The following is a 25,433-nucleotide window of genomic DNA, read 5'->3' as shown; positions in this document are numbered from 1 at the left end:
CTAAATGTCTTTATCCTTTGTCTCTAGGTGACGATGGATCAGCCCAGCTGACAACAGAACGGGAGCTGATGCTGCTGGTACTGCCGCTTGCACTGGACCGGCACTTCACTGCCGACACTACCTTGCCCCTGCCGCCGCAGCTCGGATCGCTGGCAGGCATCAGCCAAACCAACGGTCCACTCCTGCAAGTCGCCTTGAGAACCAAATACACGGCGCTGGCAATGACTGCATTGACCCAGGGCATCTACGCCGACGGACTCGTGGAGTGGTTTATTGCGGCGTTTTGCAGCTATCTGTCGCGACCGTCAACGCTCGAAACGCGCTCATTCGCGTGGTCACTGTTCCCACTGGTTTGTATCGGCGCGCATAGCGCAGGAAAAGATGCGTTTCTGTTGGCTGCAAAGCGGTTCAGCATAACTTGCGACGATTCACCGCACCTGCTCGGCATTGCTGCACGCGCTTTGGGTGCGGTGAGCTGTGCGCGGTCTGGATGTCTTGCTCTCCAGGGAGTTCTCGCGGAGCAAGCCGATATCGACATGAGCGACGGCGAGGATGAGGTGCCGGCGACCCTGAGCATTATTGAGTCGATTATTCACTGCCTCTGCCCCGAGACTGACACTGATATAATGCGCATTTATCATTGCTGTGACTGCGACCATGCTGACACCGACCACCGCCAGCAGCAGCACCCGGCAGTGACAGATGGAGCAGCAGATACTGACGATGGCATGGACGCAGATCCGGGCAGGTCGCGAAAGACTGTCTCGTTGAGCGATTGGGTGCCGTACTGGTTCATTGCGCTGAACCGCGACCTGGATTCCACGCGGGTGAAGTTTCTGCAGAGCATCTGCCGGTTTGTCCGGCACGCACCGGTCGGTGACATCGATCTGCGCACATCGTCGATTGGAGTCGGTACCATCCGCCATCTGCAAAGCAGCAGCCGCGAAATCCGCCTGGCAGCCAAAGACGCGATCCTGTCGTACTCGCGTAGAAATCTGCACGGTGAAACTGACCAGCATGTGGCGGTGCATCGCTCGAACCGGCGCGAGACCATGACAGAGATGCTCAAGCTATCACGGGCTTCCATGATCCAAACATCGTCGAGGAAGTCCTGCAGCTAGTGGCAGGGGGTGTTGGATGTGCATGCACATTTCAAGAGCCGACGCTGGGCCAGGCTGTGTCGTTCCTGGTCGAGTACTACTGCCGCGATAACATCTTCCTCCGTGCAGTGGCGATGGAACAGCTACTCTTGATCTCCCGCAAGCTTGCGGTATCGCTGACGAAGCTGCTGTCGCATTCTCTCGCGATATTGCCTGTACCTTGGCTGACACACTGGCGCAGTCGCTGCCACAGCCATTCATCCACTGCATGCAGATCCTAGAGACGACGCCTGAGCGGTTCGTCAGACAGCACCAGGACACAATCATCCCAGAGCTGATGGTCGCTGGCAACGAGGCGGCGCTCAGGCACGTGGCGGAGATTCTCAATGACACACTGCCGGTGCTGTGCGTGAACCAGACGCCCGCCATCTTCGCCAAAATATTCCTGATTGATGACCAGCTCATGGGCGAAGCCATGCAGCGGTTTGTGCGGCTAATTACGACCGAGTCGCATCTGCCACCAGACAAGGTCGACGTCAACCTCCCCTCGCTCCTCCGATCATACTCGGTCCAGCTCCTGTTCAATCTGATCCTATCCCTGGGAGCCGAAGACAGCGTGCTGCGGAGACGGGCACACAGCGCACTGCTGAGCGTTCGCAACATAGTGCAAACGCCAGGGGCCGAGGCCAAGAACGACGTGACCGCAATTGTGCAAACCAGCGTCAACAACCTGAAAACTGTTGATCCCGCTGATAGCCCGCGACACAGTGGCAAAAACGGGAGCGTGCGCAAGGCAGCAAATCCGCAGCTGGCAGAGTTCCTATCTAAACACGTCCTGGGCGTGCTGGCGTACATGAACGATTTGCTCCGGAGCACAGACCCGGCGACGGCTAGCGCAAGGGGCGACTCAGTAAACAGCCATCGTAGCGAGCAGTCGCAGCGCAAGGCACTCCGCGCAATGGGAGAGCTGGTTGTCCTGCTTGGGTCCCACGCAGCACTGCATACTAACAACATTGTGGCCTCACTGTCGCCATCGACTGGCCGGTCCGCTGGCAGAAGTGGCGCTGAAGTCGTGGGATTTGCTGGCAGTGAGTCCTGAGTCCAGGTATCATTGACCGCCGACCAACTCAACTCGCTGGTCGTGCCGCTGTTGACCACATTCCTGGTCTCTGCCGGCGACGTGCGATCGGGCGCAGCAGAGAGTGTCAACAAGATAGTCCAGATCCACAGGAGTGCACTCCAGAATAACTACGCCAGCATCTGCCCAATCCCAGACGATCCGCTGCTCTCTCGAAGCTACGCTGCGCTGCGCGACTCAGACACCCATCACAGCCTCCGGCAGCGGCTGGCGCAGCTGACGCAGCTGCTCAAGACCAAGGATGCCACCACTGTCCTGTGCACATCGCGCGAGATGTGTCTGCTGCTGAAGCAGCACGAGAAACAAATCACCATGTGGAAGTCCGCACTCTCGCCAGGCGCAAGCGGTGAGCCAGATATCTGGGACGATGTGAAATCGCGCAGCGACACGCTGGCAGATGCGTCACTGCTGGTCCAATGCTGCAGAGGCGCTACGGGCAGCGTGCAAGGTCACTGGAAGGCTTGGCGATATGGCGGCGGCAAACTGTGCGGCATGCCTGGCAGGTCATTGGATTCATCGACAGCCACAAACTTCGCGAAGTCGTCAGCCATATCAGCACCGGCGGAGTCGCGGCAGGTGGCGGCTATGTTGACAGCATTCCGATGCTGAGCGACTTGAGCGACAGCGAAGAACAGCGCGAGTTTGTGTGCACATTTGTCATTGACCATCCTGTCGCACATGTTTGCGCTGGCGCCGTCATCAGGGATCCAGTCGTACGCTGCATATGCGATCCAAGAGCTGCTGCGAAAAGTTGAATTCACAAATGACGTTCTCTTTCGACAGCCAAGGGCGACCCAGCCCAGTCACAGTCCACAAAGCCTGGGAAACAAGAGGAAGACCCGTGGCAGCAAGTCCCAGCGATCAGGAACAAAAGCACAAGATCACGCCAAGATAGACAAGATCCGCCAGCGCTGGGAGCTCTTACCGCCGCATGTTGTCGAGATCATCATGCCGCTGCTTGACTCAAAGTACACGTCGCAGTCATCGTCGCGTTTGCCATCGGCGGCTGACCTGCAGCATGCACAGACGCTTTGTATTGTGCGGACGTCTAGCCAGGTCTCGTGGCTGCGTAGCTGGGTCATTGAGCTTATTGGCCAGCTTGGCGATAGTCCGGTTGCATCGCTGTTCAAGGCTTGCACCAGTGCGATCAAGGAAGGGTCGACAGATATGCTGCTTTTTCTTTTGCCGCAGCTCATCTATCAGCACTGCCTGCTGTCGCTGCAGGACAGCACCAAGCCAAATAGCCCAGAAGAGGTTATCACAGTGGGCTCGGACGATCCAGCATCAGAGGATGTCGACATGGAGAGCGGTAGTAGCGCAACATGGCCAAGGACACTTGGGCTGATATCGAAAGAGATCCAGGCGGTGCTGTCATGCGATGCGGAAGTAGTCAGGATGCCAGCTGAGCAGTGGCGACTCTGCAAGGAGGCAGCGCTGGATCTGCTTGACTCTCTGAACCGATTCTTGCGCACACAGCAAAGTGCCCGCGCAGCCAGCAAGCGGCCTACCCGGAAAAGCATCAAGGATGTGCCTCTGCCGCCTGACGAGCAGACGCTGGCAGCGCTTGTCGCATCGATCCCACACTCGCTGATTGCAGCAGCCGCCAGTGCCTGCCGCCAGTACGAGCGCGCCATCCAGCACACCGAGCTGTCCCTGCGCGAGGGCACATTCGGCAAGTACCCGACGCTGTTCCGCAACACTGACGACTCGGCGGTAGCAGCGATTCAGGAGCTCTACTTTAACATGGGCGATGCTGACGGCGTCACTGGCGCGGCCGCATGTCGGAAGCAGACAGACCACAAATCGGCCATTCTCAAGTACGAGATCGAGGGGGATTGGTCGCACGCGCTGATCGGCCACGAGTCGCTTCTGCGGTCGCAGCCCGATAACACCGAGTTCCAGATGGCCTGGATCCGGTGCCTGCAGAGCATGGGCCAGTGGGAAGGCGCGTGGGCAGCTTCCCACGAGCTGTACAAAATGGAGCCCAGTGGTCGTGAAGACAAGCAGCTGAACTCGGCGTGCCTGGCAGCGGCCTGGCGACTAGGAAAATGGGACTGGGTTGAGGACAAGGTTACGACACGCGACCAGGGTTCATTCAAGTACGATTCCGCAGCAACATTCGACACCACGCTCAGCGCACTGCTGGCCCGGGTGTACCACCAGCGCAGCGATTTATGCAAGCTGGCACTCCCGCTGTCGCTGGCGGTCTGTGCGCCGGATCAAGGCGGATCAAGTCATAGGCCAACCGCACTTGACTTGGCCAGTCGCACTCTGGTAAATGTCGGGCGCGATATTGCTGAAACCGTAGTCTCGTTCAACTCGCCATCGACTGGCACGCAGGCGCCGATGGACACCAACATATCGCCTGACCTGATCTACACACACATGCTCGGCGATATCGGCTTGCTGGCACAGCGCTTGAACTGTGCGGCGCCAGGCGAGAATGGAATCTCAGCCAGCGCGCTGAACAGCCTGGTTGAGCAGTGGCGAGCACGCATCGCATGCTTGCCGCCTGTCTACTCGATCCAGGAGCCGGTGCTAGCGCTGCACAGTTCGCTCTACAACATGCTGCTTGATGGACTTGGCAGTAGTGGGGCTGAACCAGATACTCATCAAGCAGCAGCAGTGTCAGAGATACTAACTAGACACAATGTGCTGTCCCATCTGCAAGCAGCACAGCTGGCGCGCATGGCCGGATTCAGAGCCACTGCGATGGGTATTCTGATACACGCCGAGCTCAGTGGCCCGCTCTCCACGAGTCTGCTGGCGTCGCTGCAGACAGAGCATGCGCAGATTTTGTGGGATGAAGGACACACGGCAGATGCTATGGCGGATATTGGACGCACAGTCGACATGCTAGCGGACAAGCTGAATGTCAAGGGCGACAGCGACCAGGCAGTTCAGTCGACGTATACCGCCGGCGTCAATGTATCGAGCAGCGACAGCGCTGATCACAACCAGCAGTCGCAGGATCTGGACGGCATAAAGGCAGCGTATACCAAGGCCTCACTGCTGCTGTCGCAATGGCAGTACGTGACACACTCAATCAACCCGACGAAGCTTATTTCGCACTACCAGAGCATCCTGCGTGTTCAGGAGAGCGACAAAGCGCACTATGCGCTGGGCCGCATGTACGATACCCTGTTTACCTCTATCACCGAGAGAGAGGCGTCGCGAGGCGTGAAGAACCAGGACCACCGGGACTTCCAGATCACCACGATGCAGTTTTACGTGATCAGGCACTACTCGCGCACAATCATCTATAGCTCGCGGTTCTTGTTCCAGGCGCTGCCACGGCTGCTCACCATCTGGCTTGACGCCGGCGTGTTCGTTATGAGGTTCGCTGACACCAGGCAGAGCCGGGTCGTCGAGCGCTTCAACACCGCGAACCGGGTGGTCAGCAATATGGTGAAGCGGCTGCCAACCTACAACTTCCTCATTGCTCTGTCAGCAGCTCGTCTCGCGCATCTGCCATCCGAAACGAGGATGTCTTTGCAGGTTCTGGAGCACATCATTCTGAGTGTGCTGGAGATGTACCCGCAGCAGACACTATGGCAGCTGGTCGGCGTGCAGCGGTCAACGTATGCAGGCGCGTGCTGAGCGATGCAACGCGATTTTGGCCAAGGCTAGGGTATCTCATGCGGCTAATGTAGGGCCACCGGTGGGTCCGTGGGCGCAACCGCGGAGTTGCAGGTCTGATCAACCAGGCATCGAAGCTGACCGACTTGCTACTCGGTCTCTGCAATGCGGCTCCTCCCTCGCGCTCAGTCACGACGATGCGCATGGCGAAGGATTTCCGAGAACTGGCCCGGTGCACCCCGCTGGACATCATCATTCCGCTGCAGAGCAGCTTGGCGCCGACGCTTCCGGACACAGTCTCGCAGCGGCGCCGAGTATGAGCTCGCGCTATCATCGGCGCGAGCCGGCGCCAGCGCTGCTGCCGGCGGCAATGCGCAGACAGCCTCGCAGCAGGCGATGCTGCACCAGCCATTTTCCGGAGACTTGCCAACGATCAGCAGCTTTGCCGATGAAGTCGAGGTCATGCATTCGCTGCAGCGGCCGAAGAAGATTGTGATCGTGGGCAGCGACGGCCGCAACTACCGGTTCCTGTGCAAGCCCAAGGATGACCTGCGCAAAGATGCGCGTCTCATGGAGTTCAATGCGATGATCAACCAGCTACTGCAGGCGAACTCGCAGACGCAGAAGCGCAACCTCCGTATCCGCACGTACATGGTAGTCCCGCTGAACGAGGAGTGCGGGCTGATCCAGTGGGTCGGCCCTACGACAGGCATTCGCCAGATTCTGATGAAGCTGTACAAGGCGCATGGTGTCGCGATCCAGATGTCCTGAGGTCAAGGCCATTTTGGACAAGACAAGCCCGTCGCCTGAGGAGCTGTTTAACTCCCAGCTGCTGCCAATGTTCCCGTCGGTGATGCACGAGTGGTTTTTGCAGTCGTTCCCCGACCCGCCTCGCTGGCTGGCTAGCCGCACGGCGTTCACAAAGACCAGCAGCAGTGATGTCGATTGTCGGATATATCCTCGGGCTTGGCGACCGCCACTGCGAGAACATTTTGCTGGACGAAGGCTCGGGCGATGCGGTCCACGTCGACTTCAACTGCTTGTTCGAGAAGGGCCTCTCGCTGGAGAAGCCCGAAAAGGTTCCCTTCCGGCTGACGCACAACATGGTTGACGCGAATGGGCGTCACCGGGTACGAGGGCACGTTCCGCAAGACCTGCGAGATGACGCTGCGGCTGCTGCGCGAGCACCGCGATGCGCTGATGTCGGTGCTTGAGGCATTTGTGCACGACCCGCTGGTCGAATGGTCGAGGCGCACGCGGTCTGCGAGCAGACCCTCTGCATCCGCCAGAAATGCGACGCACCCGAATGAGCAGGCGACGAAGAGCCTGGCCACCATCAGCAAGAAGCTGCAGGGCGTGATCCAGGGCCAGCCCCCGCTGTCGGTCGAGGGGACACGTCGACGAGCTGATTCGCGAGGCAACTGATCCAAAGCGGCTGTTTCAGATGTATATTGGCTGGGCAGCCTACATGTAGCGATGTGAGTCCGTGTTTGAGCAGCCGGAATGGAATGATCTATAGCCCTCTATGGCCGCTGCCGGCTGGGGAGCCGTCCCAGCGGAGCTGGCGCTCCTGGCCCTTTGGTGCACATGCAGGTCTGTGTGACCCAGAGGTCCGTCTAATCTGGCAACTGGAGCTCGTTGGAAGTCACGCCTTGGGTGACCAGGAGCTGCTTTATCTCTCCGCTTTCGGGAATGGCACCCAACGTGCAAATCACGCTGACGAACGTTTTTCTGCACTCTTGGGTCCTCGCTTCACTCTTCCCTTTTCAAAAAAATATTTTGTGTACTATTCTATTTCTTAAAAATGTCTACCCGTGGCCAGCGCTATCGCCTGCGGACACTGGCCATGCTTGGCGCCTGCCTGTCGACAACCACAGCCGGCACGGTGTATCTCTTCTCTACCTATGGACCCGCGCTCTCACACAAACTGCGCCTGACCAGCACGCAGAGCAATGTGGTGGCAATTTCGGCAAACTACGGGCTGCTGCTCTCAGGGCCGTTCTTTGGATGGGCTGCCGACACTGTTGGCCCCAAGGTGCTCTCTGTGTTTGCCGCGATAGTCTCGATGCACAGCGTTCTCGGCACTGGCGTACACGTTTGATGGAACCCTGGGCCTGCCCAACTGGATAGTCCTGGCTGGCTACATGGTGCTGGTCGGCCTGGCGGCGCAGGCTGCAAACATGGCGGCGGTAACAACAACGACGAAGAACTTCAAGCAGAACCGCGGCAGCGCTGTGTCTCTGTGCATTGCGTTCTTCGGGCTCTCCCCGTTTGTGCTGTCCCATGTGAACTCGCTGTTCTTTCGCATCGGGCGAAACCCCAAACACATTCGGATACCTAAAGTTCCTGTCGTACCTGGGCCTGACAGCGTCGACTCTGGGCGCACTGATGCTCTCGGTAGTCGGCTTTGGGCCAAGCCGGTTCAGGCGTGACGTGCCGGATGGCTTTGTGGTCGATGTAGCCTAACGACTCTGCCTCTGTTGCCAGCGACTTTTTCTCGAGGAGCAGCGAGGATTCGGAGGATCGCGGGCTGCTTATCCACGCACGCAGCGGAATCCCCAAGCCCAATGGCGCCAACTACGAGGCCGTCACCCAGTCGCTTGCGTCTCCCGGGCAGAACCCGATGCCATCAGATTCGGAGATCGAGTCCGCAGTCACCGGCACTCCGCAGCCATCTTCGGCTGCGCAAGCGACGGCAGGCACAACTGAGGACGGCGTCGACTACGACACGGCGCGTGACCTTGGCGGATTCGCCTATATTTCCGACCCGGAGGCACAGCTGCTGGCGCTGGTGCTATTCCTCTCGGCTGGCATCGGAGTGTTCTACAACAACAACGTGGGCACCATTGTCAATGCGCTATACCACTCGTCAACTGACACGCCCGAGCCGAGCGTGGCGCAGCGGCTGATCAACAACCACGTGGCGACTGTCTCCCTGGCCAGTTTCCTGGGCCGCCTGACGATCGGCATTGTGGTAGACTTTTGCAAGCGCATGTGGCGGGTCCCGCGCTCGGGCGTGCTGGTGTTTGTGGTGCTGAACACGGTCATCTCGCAGGTCATTGTTGGCTCCGCCGAGAACCTGACCATGCTGTGGGTTGGCAGCGCATGGACTGGCCTCAGCTACGGCTTCATTTTCGGCTTTGTGCCCACACTTGTCAGCGTGTGGTTTGGCACCAAGTACTTTGGCTCCAACTGGGGTCTTACCTCGGCCAGCATTGGGTTTAGCGGCCAGGCGCTGGGAGCGTTCTTTGGCTTCATCTACGACTCGAAATGTGCCTGACCAGGACCCGTCAAAAGTGCTACAAGGGTGGGTGCTATCGCGACGCCTTTATTCTTTCCACTGGTGTCAGCCTGTTTGGCCTGCTGGTCGCTGTCATTCTGGCAAGGCGCCGGGGTGATCGCCGTCGCGAGAATCGCCGTCTGTGGGAGGCAGCAAGAGGTCAACGACATTGAGTATGTGCCAGTTCATTCTGGCAGAGTAGCTTGGTAGTTAAAGGCACGACACATGAATTTAGATATAGTATCATGGCTGCTTTCTGATTATTTTCCGCAGTTTCCTATTCCAGCCGATACCATAAAGGATCAGACCATCGGATGGTTGACTTTAATGTGCTGCATTCAGGGTATTGCCAGGAATTTGAATGTGGTTTTGCACAAATAAAGAAGAAAGGAAAAGACAGCGACTGCAGGCTCTGGAGTGTTGGTAGAATTATATATCCATCATGACTCGAACATCTTCGATTTGTGTGCAATCGTGGCGCCATGTATTGAAAGATATCCACTATCCTTTCTCAGAGGTCCGAGTCATCGCTGCCATTGTTCTCAGCGGGATCTGGGCACTTATTGTTATATATCTGTTTCCCGGTCGCCTGCATTAGCTGTGTTTTTGGCGCCGATATCGGTCATGGGCAGCATGCAACAAAAGCTGCATTGTCTGAAATTATCATGTGTAAATAATGATATCCATGCTGTGATGTGTCCAGCCAATGATATATTGAGTGCGATTGAAAGTGCGCGTTTGAATAGAATATGGACAGCTATTTAGTTGATGAAGCGAACCTAGAGTTATCCCAGTAAACAGAGGGATCATAACGACTTCAACGCGTGGGTCCGTTGCGAATATGTTCGTTGAACTCGTGCAGTGCAACCGCCCATTCCTTTGACATATAATCGGTTTTCGCAAATATTCCCAGTGGTTTGTAATCGTCAGCTACAGGGCACCGGCGCATCAATGTATGCAACAACACTCTCAAAGGCAGTGTTGTCCACAATGATCAGTCCGTCCTTATTGACCAAGCCCTTGTCCATGATGGTTTCGTAGTATCCTTTGTACGAGATCTTGTCGGCATCGAGAAACGCAATATCAAAAGTGACTCCTTCGAGCTGCGCCAGGAGCTTGTTCGCGTCGCCAACAATAATATCGATATACTCGTCGACGCCTGCCTCGATGATGTTAGCACGGGCCTTGGCTGCATATTCTTCGCTGATCTCGAAAGATACGATGGGCTTATGCCCAGTCTCATCAGCACCGCCCTTGACACCATTGCGCTTCAGTGCATTGGCGTGGAAGATTGCAGAGATGCCAATGAATGTGCCGATCTCCAGAATCCGCCTGGCTTTGATCAGTCCGGCAATGAATCCCTGGAGAATACCCTGGTAGTCCACAACCGACATGAAGTGCTCGATTGGGAGATGGCTCTCGCGGGAGCGTTTAGCGGATTGAACTCATAGCCGGAGGGACTGAGCCAAATGGCAAGCCCTTGTTGATCGAAGCCTGCACAGCGTAGTAGTACTTGAGCCTCTCGAAAGTTGTATGACTCGAGCTCGTCGCGGGTTGGCGTGCCAACAGGGATGATATTCAGACTATCACCATACTGGTCGATTGTCGCACCGGTTTGCGATGCATGCTCTTTGCCAGTAGTATTGACGACACCCGGCATAGACTTGACCTTCGTTAGTATTGGTCATTGGCAATAATGTTGAGTAATAGAATGCTGCTGTAGAGCTGCTACTGAGGTTGGAACGTGATCGTATATGTGAAACACGCTAAATATATGTGTGGTATTTGATGTTGCTATTTAGCAAAGAGGTCTGGTGGAATGCTAGTACTCGCTACTTTCCACTAAACAATAGACTGTTGTATGTATTAGCAATAAAACAGCTTCAGCTCGCAATCTGGTGGTGTCTTGAAGCCACTGCTGAACTACGATGGTGAGATGAGTTACTGCTCTTTGGAGACGTATTTAGGTTGATCTGGTTTAAGCTGGCAGGTGGCCACTATAGCAAAAACTTGTGCGGATGATGTTGGTTTGGGCTATTAAAATTTAGTTGATAGTGATGAACATGAGTAAGTCTTTGTCCTTTTACATTGTATTTTCACTACCTCACCCCCATTGCAATATATGCGAATTGATCTTCTGACCACAATTGCTGCACATTCTGCTGCGTACTCAGGAAATGCAAAGTGGAGGCTGAAACGAAACTAGGCAGCAGTCCTTTACTCTCATTCGAGTACTCGATAATGTATGCTAGTCATGCCTCTACTTGGCCATATAGTATGAATAGTTTATGGCTGCATACACAAACGACGAGGCACCACATTCGAGCAGGACGCCATAACAGCGATATAGAATGGCTGCCACCAAGCGACTATAAAGAGGGGCATTTAACACATCAGCTATATTTGGTAACTGGCGTATGTTTTCACTGTTTTGGAAAGAGAAAACAAACAATAGTGAATACCATGGACATGCGCTTTTAATTAAATCAATGAATGCCAATTCAGGCCATTGGGTCTTTTGCCTACATGTACAGCTAATATTCATATACAAGACATGGAATACTTTTCAATGGATGTCAATAAAGCATTTGCTAATGATAAGAGCTGGATTCTTTAGGATGCACAACACATGTCTTTGTATCCGTTTCGTGACCCAAATATCAGTTTGTATATTGATTTCCTCCAGCCAAATGCCCTGTAGAGATATCAGGCCTGCATAAAACCATGCCAATATTGTCCGAATGAAAATAGCATCTATTCGATGGCACTCCTATTGGTGTGGTATATTTATGTCTGGCCAGAGTGATACGCGAATAGTTAAAAATGCTCTGCTTGAATCAGCACTGCATCGTCCAATCCGGTCTATGGCTAAAGGTGTTATAGAGAAGTGTCGAAGAGCGCTGACAACCAAACGGCCAAGTAAATGTGCGTGCTATTGTTTTACTGTCATGAATCTAACTTGTATTGTATTGGATAGGTAGAAAGGCCCTGTGCCTACCGACGACATCTCCGAGGGTATGCTCCAAAATGGCATCCATTTATGCTCTGGCGAACAGCCCAAACTGTTGGTTCCAAGGTCGGCCGGTATTATATAGATCCGTTCTAGGCTGTGCAACCCACTTTTCTTTCTCCACTCTGTGTGTGCCATGCAAAAAGACTGCCTATATGGTACCAGGCACACATTTTTGTATTGAGAAATTGGATCGGGTCTGCTGGTTTCCATGCAGATTAAAAAGTGAACAGAAACCAGATCAGCGATTTTCGCCATAGTTCCGGGTCTGCCACAAATCAGCTATACTCGAGAGCTGCCATTTCCTGCAGGGGCAGATAGCCGCCTTCCGTTAACTTGTTTTACTTTTTTTTTTTTGCTTGTTTTCTTTATTTTGCGTTGAATTAGAACTCGGCCATGGCTTTTGCAATGAGGAGCAGTCTATCTGGCAGTCTGAACTTGCCGAGGTATGTAGCCGCGCCATGGACCTGCACTTTCGGTAAGAGTTCTGTTGACTAACCTGCAGTCGTGAACCGACCTATTTCTCTTGTAGAATCGGCAGCCCTTCGTCTCTGCGATACCTGAGAGCAGCTGACACACGGATTCCACTCACACAATCGATTCGATACCAGATTCTCAGGCTTGCCAATACCGGGCAAGCATGGCAGAGGCACAGCCCAGTAGATAAGCGGTGGCTGCACACAATCACACATACACTAGGGGGAATTGCGGGTAAAGGCAGGCTGGCTAGAAGCTATGCAGCTTACTCAACCGAATCAAAGAGTCCGTCGGAAGTGAAGCAGGAGCAGGACGGTTGTGGTGAAGGAGCACCACGAAAAGGTGCTGACAATTCCGAATGCACTGACCATGGCGCGGATCCTGTCGTCGCCGTACATAGGATATCTGATCGTGCAGCAACGATATGGTCCTAGCGCTTACCGGATGTGTCGTGTTTGGGCTGACCGATGCGCTGGATGGATATATTGCGCGTCAAATACAATATGATGTCGTTTGTCGGCTCGATTATCGACCCAGCAGCCGACAAGGTGCTGATGACGACACTGACGGTGGCACTGGCATATGGCGGGCTCTTGCCAACAGCCCTGGCAGCAGTTATTATCGGACGCGATCTGGCGCTGTCGCTGGCGGCATTCTTTATCCGGTGGACGACGCTGCCGGCTCCCAAGACTCTGAAGCGGTACTTTGATCTGTCGATTCCGTCAGTCGAGGTACGGCCGACGCAGATCAGCAAGTGGAATACGGCGCTGCAGCTGTCCACTGATGGTGGCTACGCTTACGTCGCCAGTTTTTGGCATTCCAGTCGACCACACAGGGCTGGTGGCGCTGCAGTGGATCACCTGGAACCACCACGGTTCTCAGCGGAATTGGGTACTTGACATCCAAGGACGCTGTACACCGGCTGACCAAGGCCGAGGTAGCAAAGCGATATCCCAAAGCCGCCGCACATTCTGCCGACTAAGAAACAGCAAAAGTAGACACGGAGCAGATATATTTCTCAAATACATATTGCCATGCTAGATGAGCGTGCGCGGCTTGTCCTTGATATCGTCAAGCTTGGCCAGCTTCTTCGCTGACAAAGATTGCGCGCGCCCGATCCATGTCATCGACAGTGTTGGCGCGGCGCAGACACTCGTTCATGATGTTTTTGTGCTCCTTGCAGTTCCAGACCACGCTGATCGTGTATTTGGCGCTGCACTCGGAGAAGAACCGCATGGCGTCGGCACACCGGTCATACGACTGCTGCCGCTTCAGCTCGATCACCTTGTTCTCCTCTCGCCGCGTTAGCGAGGCAACCTGCAGGCTGGGGTGCAGGCTGGGTGCCGCGACAGGCGGCTTTGGCGTCATTAGCCTTCTCTTTCTCTTCGGGCGACATTGCAGGTGTAGAAATTAGTCGAATTGCTTAGTGAACGGCGCGAAAAAGCCGCAATGCACGAAATGGCTGCTGGCAAGCTTGCTCACTCGAAATGGCACTGATCGCAGAATCCTGGGATTCGGATCAGCGATCACGCTTATCGCAAAAAGCCCCATGCTGGCTGGCAGTGCACAGCGCGCCTTGGTCGGAGCATTTCGCCCTAAAGCCGGGTGGTCCGTTCACTGCAGGATCAACTCGGGACGAGTGACACAGCGAGGCGACAAAGGTGTGCATTCCCCGGGTCGGGCGAAAAAAGGGGGCTGTCGAGAGATACGGGCAGCGCGACACGGCGGGTCAGGGGGAGTATAAAAGGCAGTGCGAGGCATCGTAATCTCCGAGGAGCACTGCTTTTCTCTTTCCATCCATTCCTTGAACTTTCAATAGTCCCCGTCTACGTAAGCGACAAAAGCAACGATGTCTCCTGCTGGCCCTATTCTCAAGAACGGCGCTGTAAGTAGCACGAATTCAGAAGAGCGCAACAACAGGACACGTCCAAGGAGAGAAGCGTGTCCAGCTAACCGTGTCAGCTCCATCGGCCAATGTACTAAACCCACCCTGCTACCTTGCTTCCTGTCTACCGTCTCCTTCCCTGGTGTATCTCCTCCCATGCTTCTTTTGTCTGCTCTACCACTCCTGTGAGGCCCCGACCCACCCTCCATCTGCCCATCAGCTTTAGCTCCGCCAGGCTCTCCTCTCTGGAGTCCGTGCTGCCGCCAAGGCGCAGTCCAGCCAGGGTGCTGTGCGCACTTTCACTGCTGCTGCTGCCCAGCTCTCGGTAAAGATCAATATAATTTGGCATGAGACGAACTCGCAACGTACGCAGCCGCTAACCAAACCGATGTCTTTTTTTAGAAGGTCCGTGTTGAGCGCGACACCATGGGTGAGCTCGAGGTGCCGGCCGACAAGTACTACGGCTGCCAGACCGCCCGCTCCAAGATGAACTTTGACATCTGCGCCGACACCGACCGGATGCCCGATGCTGTGATCAAGGCCATGGGCGTTCTGAAGAAGGCGGCAGCCATCGTCAACCGCGACTTTGGCCTTGATTCCACGGCCAGCGAGGCGATCCAGCAGGCAGCGACGGAGGTGATCGAGGGCAAGCTTATGGACCACTTCCCGCTGGTGGTCTGGCAGACGGGCTCGGGCACGCAGACGAACATGAACGTCAACGAGGTGATTGCCAACCGTGCGATCGAGATTCCTGGGCGGTGAGCTCGGCTCGAAAGAAGCCCGTGCACCCGAACGACCACGTCAACAAGAGCCAGTCGTCGAACGACACGTTCCCGACGGCCATGCACATTGCGGCGGTGACCGAGATCAACCGGCGCCTGATCCCTGCGCTGACCGCCCTGCGCGACGCCTTCCAGGCCAAGCAGGACGAGTTCAAGAATATCATCAAGATCGGCCGCACCCACCTGCAGGACGCGACCCCGCTGACCCTGGGCCAGGAGTTCTCTGGCTACACGCAGATGCTGACCAACGGTATCGAGCGCATCGAGGCCTGCGCTGCCGCGCCTGTCGCAGCTGGCCATTGGCGGCACTGCTGTGGGCACAGGCCTGAACACGTACACCGGCTTTGACAAGGCCATGGCCGAGGAGATCTCGAACATCTCTGGCTACCAGTTCACGTCGGCGCCGAACAAGTTCGAGGCCCTTGCGGCGCATGACGCGCTGGTTGAGGCATCGGGCGCCCTGAACACCATTGCCGTCTCGCTGTTCAAGATTGCCAGCGACATCCGCCTGCTGGGCAGTGGCCCGCGGTGCGGCCTCGGCGAGCTGCAGCTGCCCGAGAACGAGCCTGGATCGTCGATCATGCCGGGCAAGGTCAACCCGACGCAGTGCGAGTCGATGACGATGCTGTGCGCGCAGGTGATGGGCAACCACACGGCGGTGACCTTCGGTGGCGCCAACGGCCACTTTGAGCTGAACGTGTTCAAGCCCATGATGATCTACAACGTGCTGCACTCGGTCCGCCTGCTGTCCGACGGCAGCGACTCGTTCCGCAAGAACTGCGTTGTCGGCATCAAGGCCAACGAGGAGCGCATCAACAAGATCCTGCACGAGTCGCTGATGCTGGTCACTGCGCTGAACCCGTACATTGGCTATGACAATGCTGCTGCTGCCGCCAAGAAGGCGCACAAGGAGGGCACCACGCTGAAGCAGGCGGCCATTGCCCTGGGCTCGCTCAACGAGGAGCAGTTTGACCAGTGGGTGCGCCCTGAGGACATGCTGGGCCCCAAGGACTACAAGAACTAGACATTGCACGAAAAAGTAAAACCACATAGTATTGACCAGCCTGCTGGGACGAGATGCGTGGACATGTATGGCACCAGGAGAGCAAAATAGGGAGATGGGGCAGATCGACACATGTACATTGAGCAACACACGGCATACAGCCTGGAGGTGGGGAAGGCACATCACTGCATACGTAATTTAGCAAGACGTGAGAAAAAAAGGCTCATGAAGTCGTTGTCGCGTTTCTTAGTTGGCAGGACGGCGTCTGCGGTAGCACTTCAGCGTGCGGCCCGGGGTGCTTGGGATCCTGAACAGTGGCAACCTCGAGCGAAGCAACTGGGGATGAGGTCGGTGCCGCAGACGGCATAGGGGGCTCTGTCGCAGCAGTGGCCGGTGCCGAGCTGGCCGGTGCCGAGCTGGCCAGTGCCGAGCTAGTAGAAGCAGCCATGGGGTCTGGGTTCCGGCCGTTATCGTCGAGCGACACGGTAGGAGAGGCCATGGGGGCGGCTGAGGTCATCGGGGCAGGCGTCGACATGGGGGCGGCGGAGGTCGATGTGTTGGCAGCATGGGCATAGCGGCTCAGCGATGTGACATCGGCAACCTGGGCCTCGACCTTGCTGTTGAATCCATACACGTAGCTGAGCGACGGCTGGCCCTTCTTGAGCAGCTCACCCATGGACTTGGAGCTATCGACGACGTGGCTCTCGGACTCGACCTTCAGGTCGAAGCAGGACGAGTACCACTGGCCGGCAGGGTTCGCGTTGAAGTACCAGAACCACACAAAGTGATATGTCTGCCCGGGCATCCAGGTCCTGCGGCACCTTCCAGCTCCCAAAGCACACCGAGTTCGGGTTGTCCGGGATGTAGCAGTTCCCGTTCGTCGCAAACTCCATCGAGCCAGCAACCATCGACGTGTCGCGCTCCTTCACATCCATGAACTCCTTGGACGAGTCAGGATAGTACAGGACCTTGATCGTCGTCGGGCTCTCGTTGTTCAGATGCCCGTTCATCTCCCATGTCGTGTACACCGTCTCGCCCGGCTGCACCGTCGCCATCTTGAAGTTGCCCGGGTAGTTCATCGATGCCTGCTGCTTGTCATTGCACATGGCCTGCGAAGAGGGCGATCCGCTGAACAGGTACGTGTACTCGGTGTTGATGTTGGCATCTTGCCGCCCCGGGTACCCGCGCGGGTAGCCGAGGCACGATTGGTTGACCGGGTCGTACTTGACGCAGTCAACCCAGCTGTGAGCCAGCACAGACGAGACAACAGCAGCCAAGGCGACAGCGTTGCGCACAATCGAAATCATTGCAATATTTCAATACAAAAGGTCGGATAGAGTGGTGGTGATTGGTTTGCAACCTAAAGAGGTCGAAGGGGGAGATGGAAAGTGAGGGGAAAGGGATATATAACAAGCCAAGTGGACAATAAGAACTAGCGCACGGGAAGGGCTATATTTTAACTTGGCCTCTATAAAACTTCGGTAATACGCGGAAAGGGTGAGGAGGGAGGGAAAGTCTGCGTCAACGCAACTCTCGCAAAGAAGGTGTGAAAAATGCAAATAGGTGAAGAGGGAGCAAAGGAAAAGAGACGAACTAGCGCAGCGAATAGCTCGTCAATTGGGATACGAGGCACGAAAAACGACGAGTTTGCCAAAAACATCGCCTTTGTCCGAAGGGTACTGCTCGTTGTTGTTTTTTTTCGTCGTAAACTTGGGAACGTTTTTCATTATCCTACTGCGTTCAGCGCGTGGAGACGCCGATATGGCGGACTCGCTCTATATCCGTAGTCATTCTTCGTCTTTCGCGACAGACTGGCCGCCCAGTGCAAGGTGGAGAATGCGCGAATAAGGGATGTTGATTGCAATCAACACAAAGAAATGGGGGGAGACATGCGTGTGGTAAAAATAAGGGATCGGCAGAAGGACTGACGGTTTTTTGGGCTGGTGCAGCATGGGCATTGGACAGACTGCAGGCCATTCAGCGCCAGCTGTGGTGTTTGTTGTTGCACCCTTCTTCCCAGAGCCTGGCAATATCTATTAGGTCATCCTTTACGATTCTAGCTCCAATCATCAATGACGGGGCGCGGCTCCTCTGGAGCGGACCGGTTAGACTGTTTTTAAAAATAGAACTGGCTTGCTAGACGGGTAAGGGGGAATCTGCAGATGCCCAGACAAAACGATCACCGTCCGAGCTTGGCCAAGCTTGATAGCTGTCAGCTGTTTTTCACTTGCACTTCTGTGCGCTTTCCAGGATGCAGGCCAGAAAGGAGGCCATGCAGTTTCATGGACATGACATGGGACATGGACATGGGAAAGGAGCCAGCACATGGCTCGCACGATGCATCGCGACTCGGATGGCCATTGCTGCGCTACTGCCTTTCCATCATCGCCTTTGTTGCTGCTCTCTCTGTCTAACCTGGATTGTGCTAGTCCTATTCCGAGTTGTGGCACCAGAGGCTAAACAGGACAATAGGACGCAACAATAGCAGAAACCAAGAGTTCTGCGAGCTGGACTCCAGCTGCACAATGACGAAAGGCGGTCCATTTCTATTTCTTGCTAACGTAGATCGCAAATCCGGGACCGCCACCAGAGGAAATCGCTGAGGACCTGCCAGCGAACTGGACTCGGAGTATGCCTCAAAAGTTCATTTCCGAAATAGCTGTGCGGCTTGCATGCAGTCACGTTTCTTTGATCAGCAAATAGCAGCAGGCTGGGCCAGGGGGTTCCAGTGCGCCAGGACATCGGGTCGCTACAAAAACCATATATTTTCAGATACAAACCAAGAGCTACTCCAAGCTCCAGCAGCCACTGGTAGTGGTCGCGACGGCTGCCACGCGGGAACTTTGACGCGTACTCCTTTAGCGGCCTTCTTCAGCCGCGGGTCCAGCTCGATCATCCTCTTCATATGCTCGTGTGGCAGGCTGAACATGACCTTGAACGTTGCCGGCAGCAACTCGTAGCAGCACAGCACGAATCCCTGCCAGACATCGTCCTGCATCTGCCACACACGACGCTCGACCAAGGTATTGAGCATGCCGTTGATAAGGCCAGCAGTGCTCCGGTGCTTCTTGTGGCAGAGTATTCCCGTGCGCAGCAGCAGAGGTGGCACCTCGTCCTGCTCCAGCAGCATCTTGACGGCGGCAGCCAGGATCTGCGGCGAAAACACCATGTCCTTGTCGATGCAGATACGCACGGCCTCCACCGCACATGCGATGCCTGTGTCGTAGATTGGCTTGGCGTGGAGTGCGACGAGCAGCTCAGTCGGGCTCATGCAGCTGGGGCGGCCCTGGTACGACGTGGTCAGGCGGTCAAAGCCCATGGTGACTAGCATGTGCATGGGCTCGGTGCCATTCAGCATGCGCACAACCTCAGGCAGGTACTGCGCCAGCTGGTCGCGCGTCATGCCATTGAGCACAAAGATCAGAACGCGCGGGCTGGGCTGGCGCTCCTTGTATATATCGATCACGGTCTGAACCAGCTCCTTGGACGGGACCGTTTGCAGCGTAAGCAGCTCCACCATCCGCAGCACCATCAGTTCGGCTCCTGGTGGGAATGTGCGCAGGACAGGCAGGACCTTTGCTGGGCTGTGCGCCAATGACAGCACCAGCGGCTTGATGTGGTGGCGGATCATGACCTGCACCTGCGGAATCGCATCAGCATAGATCTCGAGTATTTTGGACAGCAAGCTGGTATTGCGGGTGCACAGTGCTAAGAACAGCTGTGAGCGCCGAAGCACCCGCTCAGCAATCGCAGCCTCGCCTGCAGCCTTTGCCTTGGCGGCAAGTGCCTTCGGGTCCTCAGGCGCTGTAGCCTCATCGCCCTCCATGGGCTGACCAGTAGGCGTCTCCAGAATGCCCTTCACTTTGGTCCCCAGCTCTGCAAACTGCGCAGTTGCGTCCTTCAGGCTCTCACGCATACCATCCAGTGCCATCTTCTCTATCCACGCCGCGTGTGTGGGATCGGTGTGATGCTTCTTGACGGCAATGATGCATGCTGTGCGTGTGGCACTATCGGGGTTCGCGCTATAGGCAAGCAGAAGACGAAGCCCCTCGCGGCGCACAGGCGGACGCAGCGCAATGGCATCACGCAGCGTCGCGATGCCCATGTGTGCGGTGCGAGGGTTGCTGAGGCATGTGCCCATCTTGCTAATGAGGACAGGCGGGAAAAACGGCGCTTCGACGATGTAGTTGAACAGCAGCCGGTCATGCTGCGGTGCCCTGCTGGCAGGCGGCACTGCCACAGTGCCCTCGGCAGCGCCAGGCACGACCTGGGCTGGCTGTTCGGCTGTCAGCGTGGCTTTGATTGCCGATTCAAGGATGCTATCAAAGAAGCGCGTGCACCAGTCGGTGTACAGCGCAAGTGGCGAGAACTCGTCTGGCTTGCTCTCTTTGAGCTCGGGGTTGGCGATAATTACAGCCAGCCAGAGCTCATACAGCAGCAGCTGGGCCAGCCGGTAGTGTGCCCGCGGTGACTCAATGATAAAAGAGATCACGCCCCCGATGCACTCGCGGATCCCATGCGACAGCACGCTATCTGCCTGCTTGCTGGTTGCAAGCCTGTCGGTATCTGCCTGCGTGATGTAAAAGTTGGAGATCAGCCGCACCAGCAGCAACATTGCGTCCTCAAGCACGCCCGCGTTGGTGCTGAGCCCGTTGGGCAGCACCCTGGGGGCATTGATCTCGGCCACATCGCGGCTGCCCTGGACGTGCATGCTTTCGACCAGCGCCTTCACCCTCTTGCTGGCATCCACCACGCGATTGAACGCCTGGTTCATCATCTGCTCGCGCAGCTCGGGCGTGATGTCCTCACTCTTGTGCAGCACAAACGGACCGGAGTCCGTTGCTGCGCTGACCTCTTCGTCCATTTCAACATCCCCCGTGGCCGACTTGTCAGCCTTGTCAGCCTTTGCAGCTCTGGATGCAATGTCAGCGATGGCAGTAACAGCTGCTGCTGCCACTTGCTCAGCCTCAAATTTGACCCGCTTCGTGTTTTCCTCAAGCCTGCGGAACTGCTGCTCCTCATCTTCCTCCTCGTCGTCAGACTCGGGCCGGTGCGCCGGGCGCTTCTTGCCCGAGGCCATGTTACGGTTCAGCGACTCGAGCATGGCCCCGATTTCGGCCGGCAGCGGCGCGATGCTCGAGAACGAGTTTGCGTCGGTCGGCAGCATCGGCGCTGGCTGATCAGCCATGGTGTCATCGTCTGGATCGAAATAGTAATCACCGTCACGCGCCTGGTCCCAGGCAGAGGCCGCAGAGCTAGGCTGGCTATACCGCTGTCTCTGCTGCTGCTGTTGCTGCTGTTGCTGCTGCCTTGACGCCATCTTGCTGCGCTCTCTGGCGCGCTTTTCCTCCTCGTACTTGCGCCGACGGGCCTGCCGGCTCTGCCAGGAGATCCACTCGGACCCGCCCAGGGTATCCAGAATGCTCTCCAGCTGCGGGCAGTATTTCTGCACCAGGCCCTGAGCCAGCATCCTGCAGTACAGCTGGAACAGCGACAGACGCAGGGTCTTTTGAATGGTGGACGACTGGGTGGAGGTCACCATCGAGTTGTAGTTGGTGTTTATTTGCTCGTACCAGTCCATCACCGGTCGCAGCAGCATCGTGACAAACTGCGGTCGCAGATTCATCAGGTACACATGCGATGTCACTATACCGGTGATAAAAGTCGTGTTGAACAGCCGCGGCGTCTCGCTGTTGGGCAGCAGCGACAGCAGCATCTGCCGTGCCGACGTGCCGCGCTCCTCCAGCTGGGCTTTGTTAAGATATGGGTGCTGATCAGGGCACAGATCCAGGCTGGCCTCATCGTACCCCTTTGTATCAGCACGCTGCTGCGCTGCCGAGAAGATTGCGGCCTCTGTCTCCAAGAACTTGACCACATGCATCAGTGTGGCTGGGTCCTCCGACTGTTGCGGGATCTGGCGGATAGTCACTGCCAGGCCCGTGCATCTCTTTGTATGCCTGCATCCACATGCGCTCATCCTCCTCCTCGTCGGTGCAATGCCGGTACAGGACCGACCAGAACCGCGTCAGCGCCTGGATTGCGCGCCGCACAATCGGGCCTGGCGTGTGGCTCATCTGGCGCAGCGTCTGCCCGGCTATTTTTAGGAAGCGGTGGACCATGCCTGGGTATGTTGTCTTGAACAGCTGCTTGGTTGGCGGCCGCAGGCACACAGGCGTCCTCCATCACCGCCCACCCCCACACGCCCAGTGTCGTTAGGTATACGAGCGTGTCGTCCGAGTCGTTGGCGCTCTGGCCGTGCCACGCTCCGATTGCAGGCTCATTCGACTGGTAGCCCCTGTTAAAGTAGTCCGGGTACAGGAGCAGCGGGTTGACGCGCAAGAAATCCACCAGCTTGTCCAGCTGTGTGCGATTCGGCGTTTCACTCTCCACCCCCAGCCTGTACAGCTCGTCGGCACGCGTGGATACCTCTGTGCTGGCCATTTAAACTGCTGCTGGAATAAGTACAAAAAAATTGCGAGTGTCGATTTAAAAGGGAATTCTGTTGATTAAAAGCATGCGTCTGGAAGCAGAGGAAAAGGAGAGGCTGGTCAAACTTTTCTTGCCAGTGATCCACAGCACACAAAGCGCCTCATCCTGGACAAGCCTTTTTCAAACTCACTTTCCCCCTGTATTTCAATGTCGCTCACATTCTACTTTGCCATCGTGGGCACCAACGACTCGCCGCTGTACGAGGACCGAGTTCGGCATGCGGAGGGACGAGAACAAGCACCTGAACCAGTTCATTGCCCATGCCGCGCTGGACCTGGTCGACGATGCGCAGTTCATGAGCAACAGCTGCTACTTGAAGACCGTTGACCGGTACAACGAGTGGAATGTATCGGCGTACGTGACGCCCACCAACGTGCGGCTCATGCTGCTCCACGAGAACAAGGCTGAGGACTCAATCAAGGGCTTTTTCACCGACTGCCACGAGCTGTACCTGAAGACCCTGCTGAACCCGTTCTACGAGCCCAACGCGCCGATCCAGGCCCAGGCATTTGACACCAAGGTGCACGCGCTGGCCAGAAAATACCTGCTGTGAAGCATAGGTGTTTTGTATGAATAGATAGTTTTTAAAGACGTCTACCAGTACCCCAGTTGTGTCCGCTGCCGGGTGTCCGATTGACCGGCGCCGCCCGCGCGCCGCTGCTGGTGTATCTTGTGCGCAGGTCCGTAGCGCCCGACACACTCCTCATTGTTCCAGGACCCGCGCTGGGCGTCTCTCCCAGCAGCCTGTACAGGAACTGCGGCGTGCGGATATAGTCCAGACCGCCCTGTGCTGGCAGCTCGGTCGCCAGGTAATAGTATGCGCGGCCGGCCAAGGCGCCGTACACCATAGCATACGAGAACCTGCCGCCGCGGCCAATCCAGTCGGCCGCAATCAGCGCATACGGTAGGTACATGGCAGGGAACCGGAATCCAAACAGAAAAGCTCACAATCTGCTCCCTGTGGTACAGCGACCACAGCATCACCACCGACAGCAGCAGCGACTCGGTCAGCATCATGGTGTTGGTGATCCACGACACGCTTCAAGGTCATGGCCATGCTCAGCAGCAGGAACCACGTATAGTCGGCCTTGCGCCCCGCAAATATCTGCGTCTCCAGATCCGTCGAGTCCCGGTAGAAGAAGATCATATTAAGGACCAGATTCAGGGAGATGCGGTCCGCCAGGAACGTCGTCACTATGCGCCAGATGTGGAACTTTTGGTACACAAACGGCCAGTACAGGATGAGGTGATGGTAAGGGACCACGCCCAGCCCGGCTGCAAACGTCGTCCCGACGATGCCCGTCAGGACTGTCCGGGTAATTGGCGGCAGGGATGCGTACCACTCCTTGAATGCATTCGCAACGCTATTCTGATTGCTTGTCTGATTGCCACCTGCTGGTCGAGCCATTTTATGAGAACTGGTGAAAGGACTAGTGCGAGGGAGAAAGAGAAAGCGGCGGGCGTCTGCGCAGTCATCTCCCGCCAAGACAGGCGTTTCAATAAAGCGGCCAGCCAATGGCGCATGGACACAGCAGCCGGGTCCTATAACTTGGTCTTTACACGTAATCGCAGCAATACATTGAAGATCCGGGACCGATGAAAAAGAACACGGGCTCCGCCCGAGATACACCCACACCGGCTCTTTTTCACACTAATCGGAACATGTCTGGCAAATTCCCTCTGGTAAGCAGGCACTATACATCCACTACCAGCAGCATTCCTCGGCCAGCACTAAGAAGAACACATATGCTAGATCCAACACGAGGACGAGCGTGACGTCGAAGTCAACTGGGAGGACCAGCAGCGCATCAACCAGTTCAGCAAGCTGAACGCGCGCCTCGAGCGCCTCGAGGATTCATACAAGAGTCCAGAAGACTGAGAAGGAGTACCTCGACGACCTCGCCATGGAGATCGAGCTTCTCGACGAGGAGGAGCCCGTGCCGTACCGGGTTGGCGACACGTTTGTTATGCTGCCGCTGGAGGAAGCCCAGGAGCGCGTCGAGAAGAACAAGGATGCGATTGATGCTCGCGTCGAGGACCTGGATAAGCAGATCTCTGACATTTCTGAGGAGATGGAGGTGCTCAAGAAGGAGCTGTACGGAAAGTTTGGTCGGGCAATCAACCTCGAGAAGGACTAGAGCCAGTTAATTAAAATACACCTGTTACCCATAGCGCAGCATGTGAGGAGCTCCCAGTACAACATGCAAGGCACCCTGGTCGCCCGGAAATAAAAATGACCACTACTTTCTACACCTGCAGACAATTTCCACACCATGGGCAAGAACAAGGGCGCCAAGGGCAAGAGCAACGAGGGATCGGACTCCAAGGACGCCGGCAAGCTGAAGCCTGCCCAGGCTGTCAGCGTGCGGCATATCCTATGCGAGAAGCACTCGAAGGCCACGGAGGCCCTGGCCAAGCTCCAGGCCGGCGAGCGCTTCGACCAGGTTGCCTCCGAGTTCTCCGAGGACAAGGCCAAGCAGGGCGGGAACCTCGGCTGGATGGTGCGCGGATCGATGGTCGGCGCCTTCCAGGACGCGGCCTTTGCGCTGCAGCCGAGCACCACGGCCAAGCCGGTCTATACGAACCCCCCGGTCAAGACAAAGTTTGGCTATCACATAATCATGGTTGAGGGCAGGAAATAAAAATCGCCCATCCTATAACCCAGCGCATGCAGATCGGGTGATACTACG

The 25,433-nt window shown here is 56.3% G+C and overlaps 13 protein-coding genes across 13 annotated transcripts; 8 read left to right on the top strand and 5 right to left on the bottom strand.

Moving 5' to 3' along the window:
* Positions 1 to 2,723: 2,723 nt before the first annotated feature.
* On the top strand, positions 2,724 to 5,920 carry DL89DRAFT_136311 (uncharacterized protein). The gene has a single exon (XM_040883377.1). It carries the CDS (start codon positions 2,917 to 2,919, stop codon positions 5,836 to 5,838), a length of 2,922 nt encoding a protein of 973 aa, XP_040744167.1. The 5' UTR covers positions 2,724 to 2,916; the 3' UTR covers positions 5,839 to 5,920.
* Positions 5,921 to 7,291, top strand: DL89DRAFT_314795 (uncharacterized protein; the record flags this gene model as incomplete). The annotated part of the gene is made up of 5 exons (XM_040891027.1): positions 5,921 to 6,567; positions 6,590 to 6,693; positions 6,743 to 6,923; positions 6,955 to 7,076; positions 7,207 to 7,291. The coding sequence occupies exons 1-5, from the start codon at positions 5,983 to 5,985 to the stop codon at positions 7,289 to 7,291; spliced, it is 1,077 nt and encodes a 358-aa protein (XP_040744166.1). The 5' UTR covers positions 5,921 to 5,982.
* Positions 7,292 to 7,621: 330 nt separating this feature from the next.
* On the top strand, positions 7,622 to 9,097 carry DL89DRAFT_292237 (MFS general substrate transporter; the record flags this gene model as incomplete). The annotated part of the gene is made up of 4 exons (XM_040890276.1): positions 7,622 to 7,852; positions 7,878 to 8,102; positions 8,161 to 8,250; positions 8,279 to 9,097. The coding sequence occupies 4 exons, from the start codon at positions 7,622 to 7,624 to the stop codon at positions 9,095 to 9,097; spliced, it is 1,365 nt and encodes a 454-aa protein (XP_040744165.1).
* A 713-nt stretch (positions 9,098 to 9,810) lies between these two features.
* Positions 9,811 to 11,068, bottom strand: DL89DRAFT_266780 (S-adenosyl-L-methionine-dependent methyltransferase). The gene is given in 4 exon segments (XM_040887228.1): positions 9,811 to 9,974; positions 10,039 to 10,515; positions 10,559 to 10,616; positions 10,636 to 11,068. 4 exon segments carry the CDS (start codon positions 10,755 to 10,757, stop codon positions 9,915 to 9,917), a joined length of 717 nt encoding a protein of 238 aa, XP_040744164.1. The 5' UTR covers positions 10,758 to 11,068; the 3' UTR covers positions 9,811 to 9,914.
* Positions 11,069 to 12,438: 1,370 nt separating this feature from the next.
* Positions 12,439 to 13,955, top strand: DL89DRAFT_266779 (uncharacterized protein). Its single transcript, XM_040887227.1, has 7 exons — positions 12,439 to 12,553; positions 12,640 to 12,880; positions 12,912 to 12,976; positions 13,002 to 13,075; positions 13,122 to 13,359; positions 13,437 to 13,497; positions 13,526 to 13,955. Exons 1-7 carry the CDS (start codon positions 12,504 to 12,506, stop codon positions 13,580 to 13,582), a joined length of 786 nt encoding a protein of 261 aa, XP_040744163.1. The 5' UTR covers positions 12,439 to 12,503; the 3' UTR covers positions 13,583 to 13,955.
* Positions 13,575 to 14,016, bottom strand: DL89DRAFT_266778 (uncharacterized protein). The gene is made up of 2 exons (XM_040887226.1): positions 13,683 to 14,016; positions 13,575 to 13,660 (listed from the first exon to the last, which is right to left on the bottom strand). Exons 1-2 carry the CDS (start codon positions 13,950 to 13,952, stop codon positions 13,622 to 13,624), a joined length of 309 nt encoding a protein of 102 aa, XP_040744162.1. The 5' UTR covers positions 13,953 to 14,016; the 3' UTR covers positions 13,575 to 13,621.
* Positions 14,017 to 14,374: 358 nt separating this feature from the next.
* DL89DRAFT_266777 (fumarate hydratase precursor rhizopus oryzae) lies at positions 14,375 to 16,761 on the top strand. Its single transcript, XM_040887225.1, has 5 exons — positions 14,375 to 14,469; positions 14,696 to 14,794; positions 14,872 to 15,192; positions 15,246 to 15,501; positions 15,575 to 16,761. Exons 1-5 carry the CDS (start codon positions 14,434 to 14,436, stop codon positions 16,273 to 16,275), a joined length of 1,413 nt encoding a protein of 470 aa, XP_040744161.1. The 5' UTR covers positions 14,375 to 14,433; the 3' UTR covers positions 16,276 to 16,761.
* Positions 16,689 to 17,684, bottom strand: DL89DRAFT_136222 (uncharacterized protein). The gene has a single exon (XM_040883376.1). It carries the CDS (start codon positions 17,559 to 17,561, stop codon positions 16,941 to 16,943), a length of 621 nt encoding a protein of 206 aa, XP_040744160.1. The 5' UTR covers positions 17,562 to 17,684; the 3' UTR covers positions 16,689 to 16,940.
* Positions 17,685 to 19,040: 1,356 nt separating this feature from the next.
* Positions 19,041 to 22,695, bottom strand: DL89DRAFT_292231 (uncharacterized protein; the record flags this gene model as incomplete). The annotated part of the gene is made up of 4 exons (XM_040890275.1): positions 19,041 to 19,050; positions 19,080 to 22,120; positions 22,158 to 22,400; positions 22,441 to 22,695. 4 exons carry the CDS (start codon positions 22,693 to 22,695, stop codon positions 19,041 to 19,043), a joined length of 3,549 nt encoding a protein of 1,182 aa, XP_040744159.1.
* A 195-nt stretch (positions 22,696 to 22,890) lies between these two features.
* Positions 22,891 to 23,296, top strand: DL89DRAFT_292230 (Sedlin; the record flags this gene model as incomplete). The annotated part of the gene is made up of 2 exons (XM_040890274.1): positions 22,891 to 22,953; positions 22,982 to 23,296. 2 exons carry the CDS (start codon positions 22,891 to 22,893, stop codon positions 23,294 to 23,296), a joined length of 378 nt encoding a protein of 125 aa, XP_040744158.1.
* Positions 23,297 to 23,327: 31 nt separating this feature from the next.
* DL89DRAFT_322035 (DER1-domain-containing protein) lies at positions 23,328 to 24,199 on the bottom strand (the record flags this gene model as incomplete). Its single annotated transcript, XM_040891321.1, has 3 exons — positions 23,780 to 24,199; positions 23,711 to 23,745; positions 23,328 to 23,604 (listed from the first exon to the last, which is right to left on the bottom strand). Exons 1-3 carry the CDS (start codon positions 24,149 to 24,151, stop codon positions 23,328 to 23,330), a joined length of 684 nt encoding a protein of 227 aa, XP_040744157.1. The 5' UTR covers positions 24,152 to 24,199.
* Positions 24,200 to 24,405: 206 nt separating this feature from the next.
* On the top strand, positions 24,406 to 24,881 carry DL89DRAFT_292228 (Prefoldin, subunit 4; the record flags this gene model as incomplete). Its single annotated transcript, XM_040890273.1, has 3 exons — positions 24,406 to 24,426; positions 24,509 to 24,558; positions 24,596 to 24,881. 3 exons carry the CDS (start codon positions 24,406 to 24,408, stop codon positions 24,879 to 24,881), a joined length of 357 nt encoding a protein of 118 aa, XP_040744156.1.
* Positions 24,882 to 25,016: 135 nt separating this feature from the next.
* Positions 25,017 to 25,385, top strand: DL89DRAFT_222507 (peptidyl-prolyl cis-trans isomerase NIMA-interacting 4; the record flags this gene model as incomplete). Its single annotated transcript, XM_040884587.1, has 1 exon — positions 25,017 to 25,385. The coding sequence occupies one exon, from the start codon at positions 25,017 to 25,019 to the stop codon at positions 25,383 to 25,385; it is 369 nt and encodes a 122-aa protein (XP_040744155.1).
* Between the last annotated feature and the right edge of the window lie 48 nt (positions 25,386 to 25,433).

Source organism: Linderina pennispora, assembly GCF_002104995.1.
Source record: "Linderina pennispora strain ATCC 12442 chromosome Unknown DL89scaffold_5, whole genome shotgun sequence".
Lineage (NCBI taxonomy): Eukaryota > Fungi > Kickxellomycota > Kickxellomycetes > Kickxellales > Kickxellaceae > Linderina > Linderina pennispora.
The sequence above is the reverse complement of the archived record's forward strand: the minus strand, read 5'-3'. Positions and strand labels throughout refer to the sequence as shown.

Coding starts and splice junctions, on each gene's coding strand:
- DL89DRAFT_136311 (XM_040883377.1), top strand. CDS start 2,917: ATGTTTGCGCTGGCGCCGTCATCAGGGATCCAGTCGTACGCTGCATAT.
- DL89DRAFT_266780 (XM_040887228.1), bottom strand. CDS start 10,757: ATGCCGGGTGTCGTCAATACTACTGGCAAAGAGCATGCATCGCAAACC. Junction 10,516..10,558: donor AGGGCTTGCCATTTGGCTCA/GTCCCTCCGGCT, acceptor CGCTCCCGCGAG/AGCCATCTCCCAATCGAGCA. Junction 9,975..10,038: donor TTGCATACATTGATGCGCCG/GTGCCCTGTAGC, acceptor TATATGTCAAAG/GAATGGGCGGTTGCACTGCA.
- DL89DRAFT_266779 (XM_040887227.1), top strand. CDS start 12,504: ATGGCTTTTGCAATGAGGAGCAGTCTATCTGGCAGTCTGAACTTGCCG. Junction 12,554..12,639: donor GGCAGTCTGAACTTGCCGAG/GTATGTAGCCGC, acceptor TTTCTCTTGTAG/AATCGGCAGCCCTTCGTCTC. Junction 13,360..13,436: donor TGGAATACGGCGCTGCAGCT/GTCCACTGATGG, acceptor GTGGCGCTGCAG/TGGATCACCTGGAACCACCA.
- DL89DRAFT_266778 (XM_040887226.1), bottom strand. CDS start 13,952: ATGACGCCAAAGCCGCCTGTCGCGGCACCCAGCCTGCACCCCAGCCTG.
- DL89DRAFT_266777 (XM_040887225.1), top strand. CDS start 14,434: ATGTCTCCTGCTGGCCCTATTCTCAAGAACGGCGCT. Junction 15,193..15,245: donor CGAACATGAACGTCAACGAG/GTGATTGCCAAC, acceptor TCGGCTCGAAAG/AAGCCCGTGCACCCGAACGA. Junction 15,502..15,574: donor CACGCAGATGCTGACCAACG/GTATCGAGCGCA, acceptor CTGTGGGCACAG/GCCTGAACACGTACACCGGC.
- DL89DRAFT_136222 (XM_040883376.1), bottom strand. CDS start 17,561: ATGATTTCGATTGTGCGCAACGCTGTCGCCTTGGCTGCTGTTGTCTCG.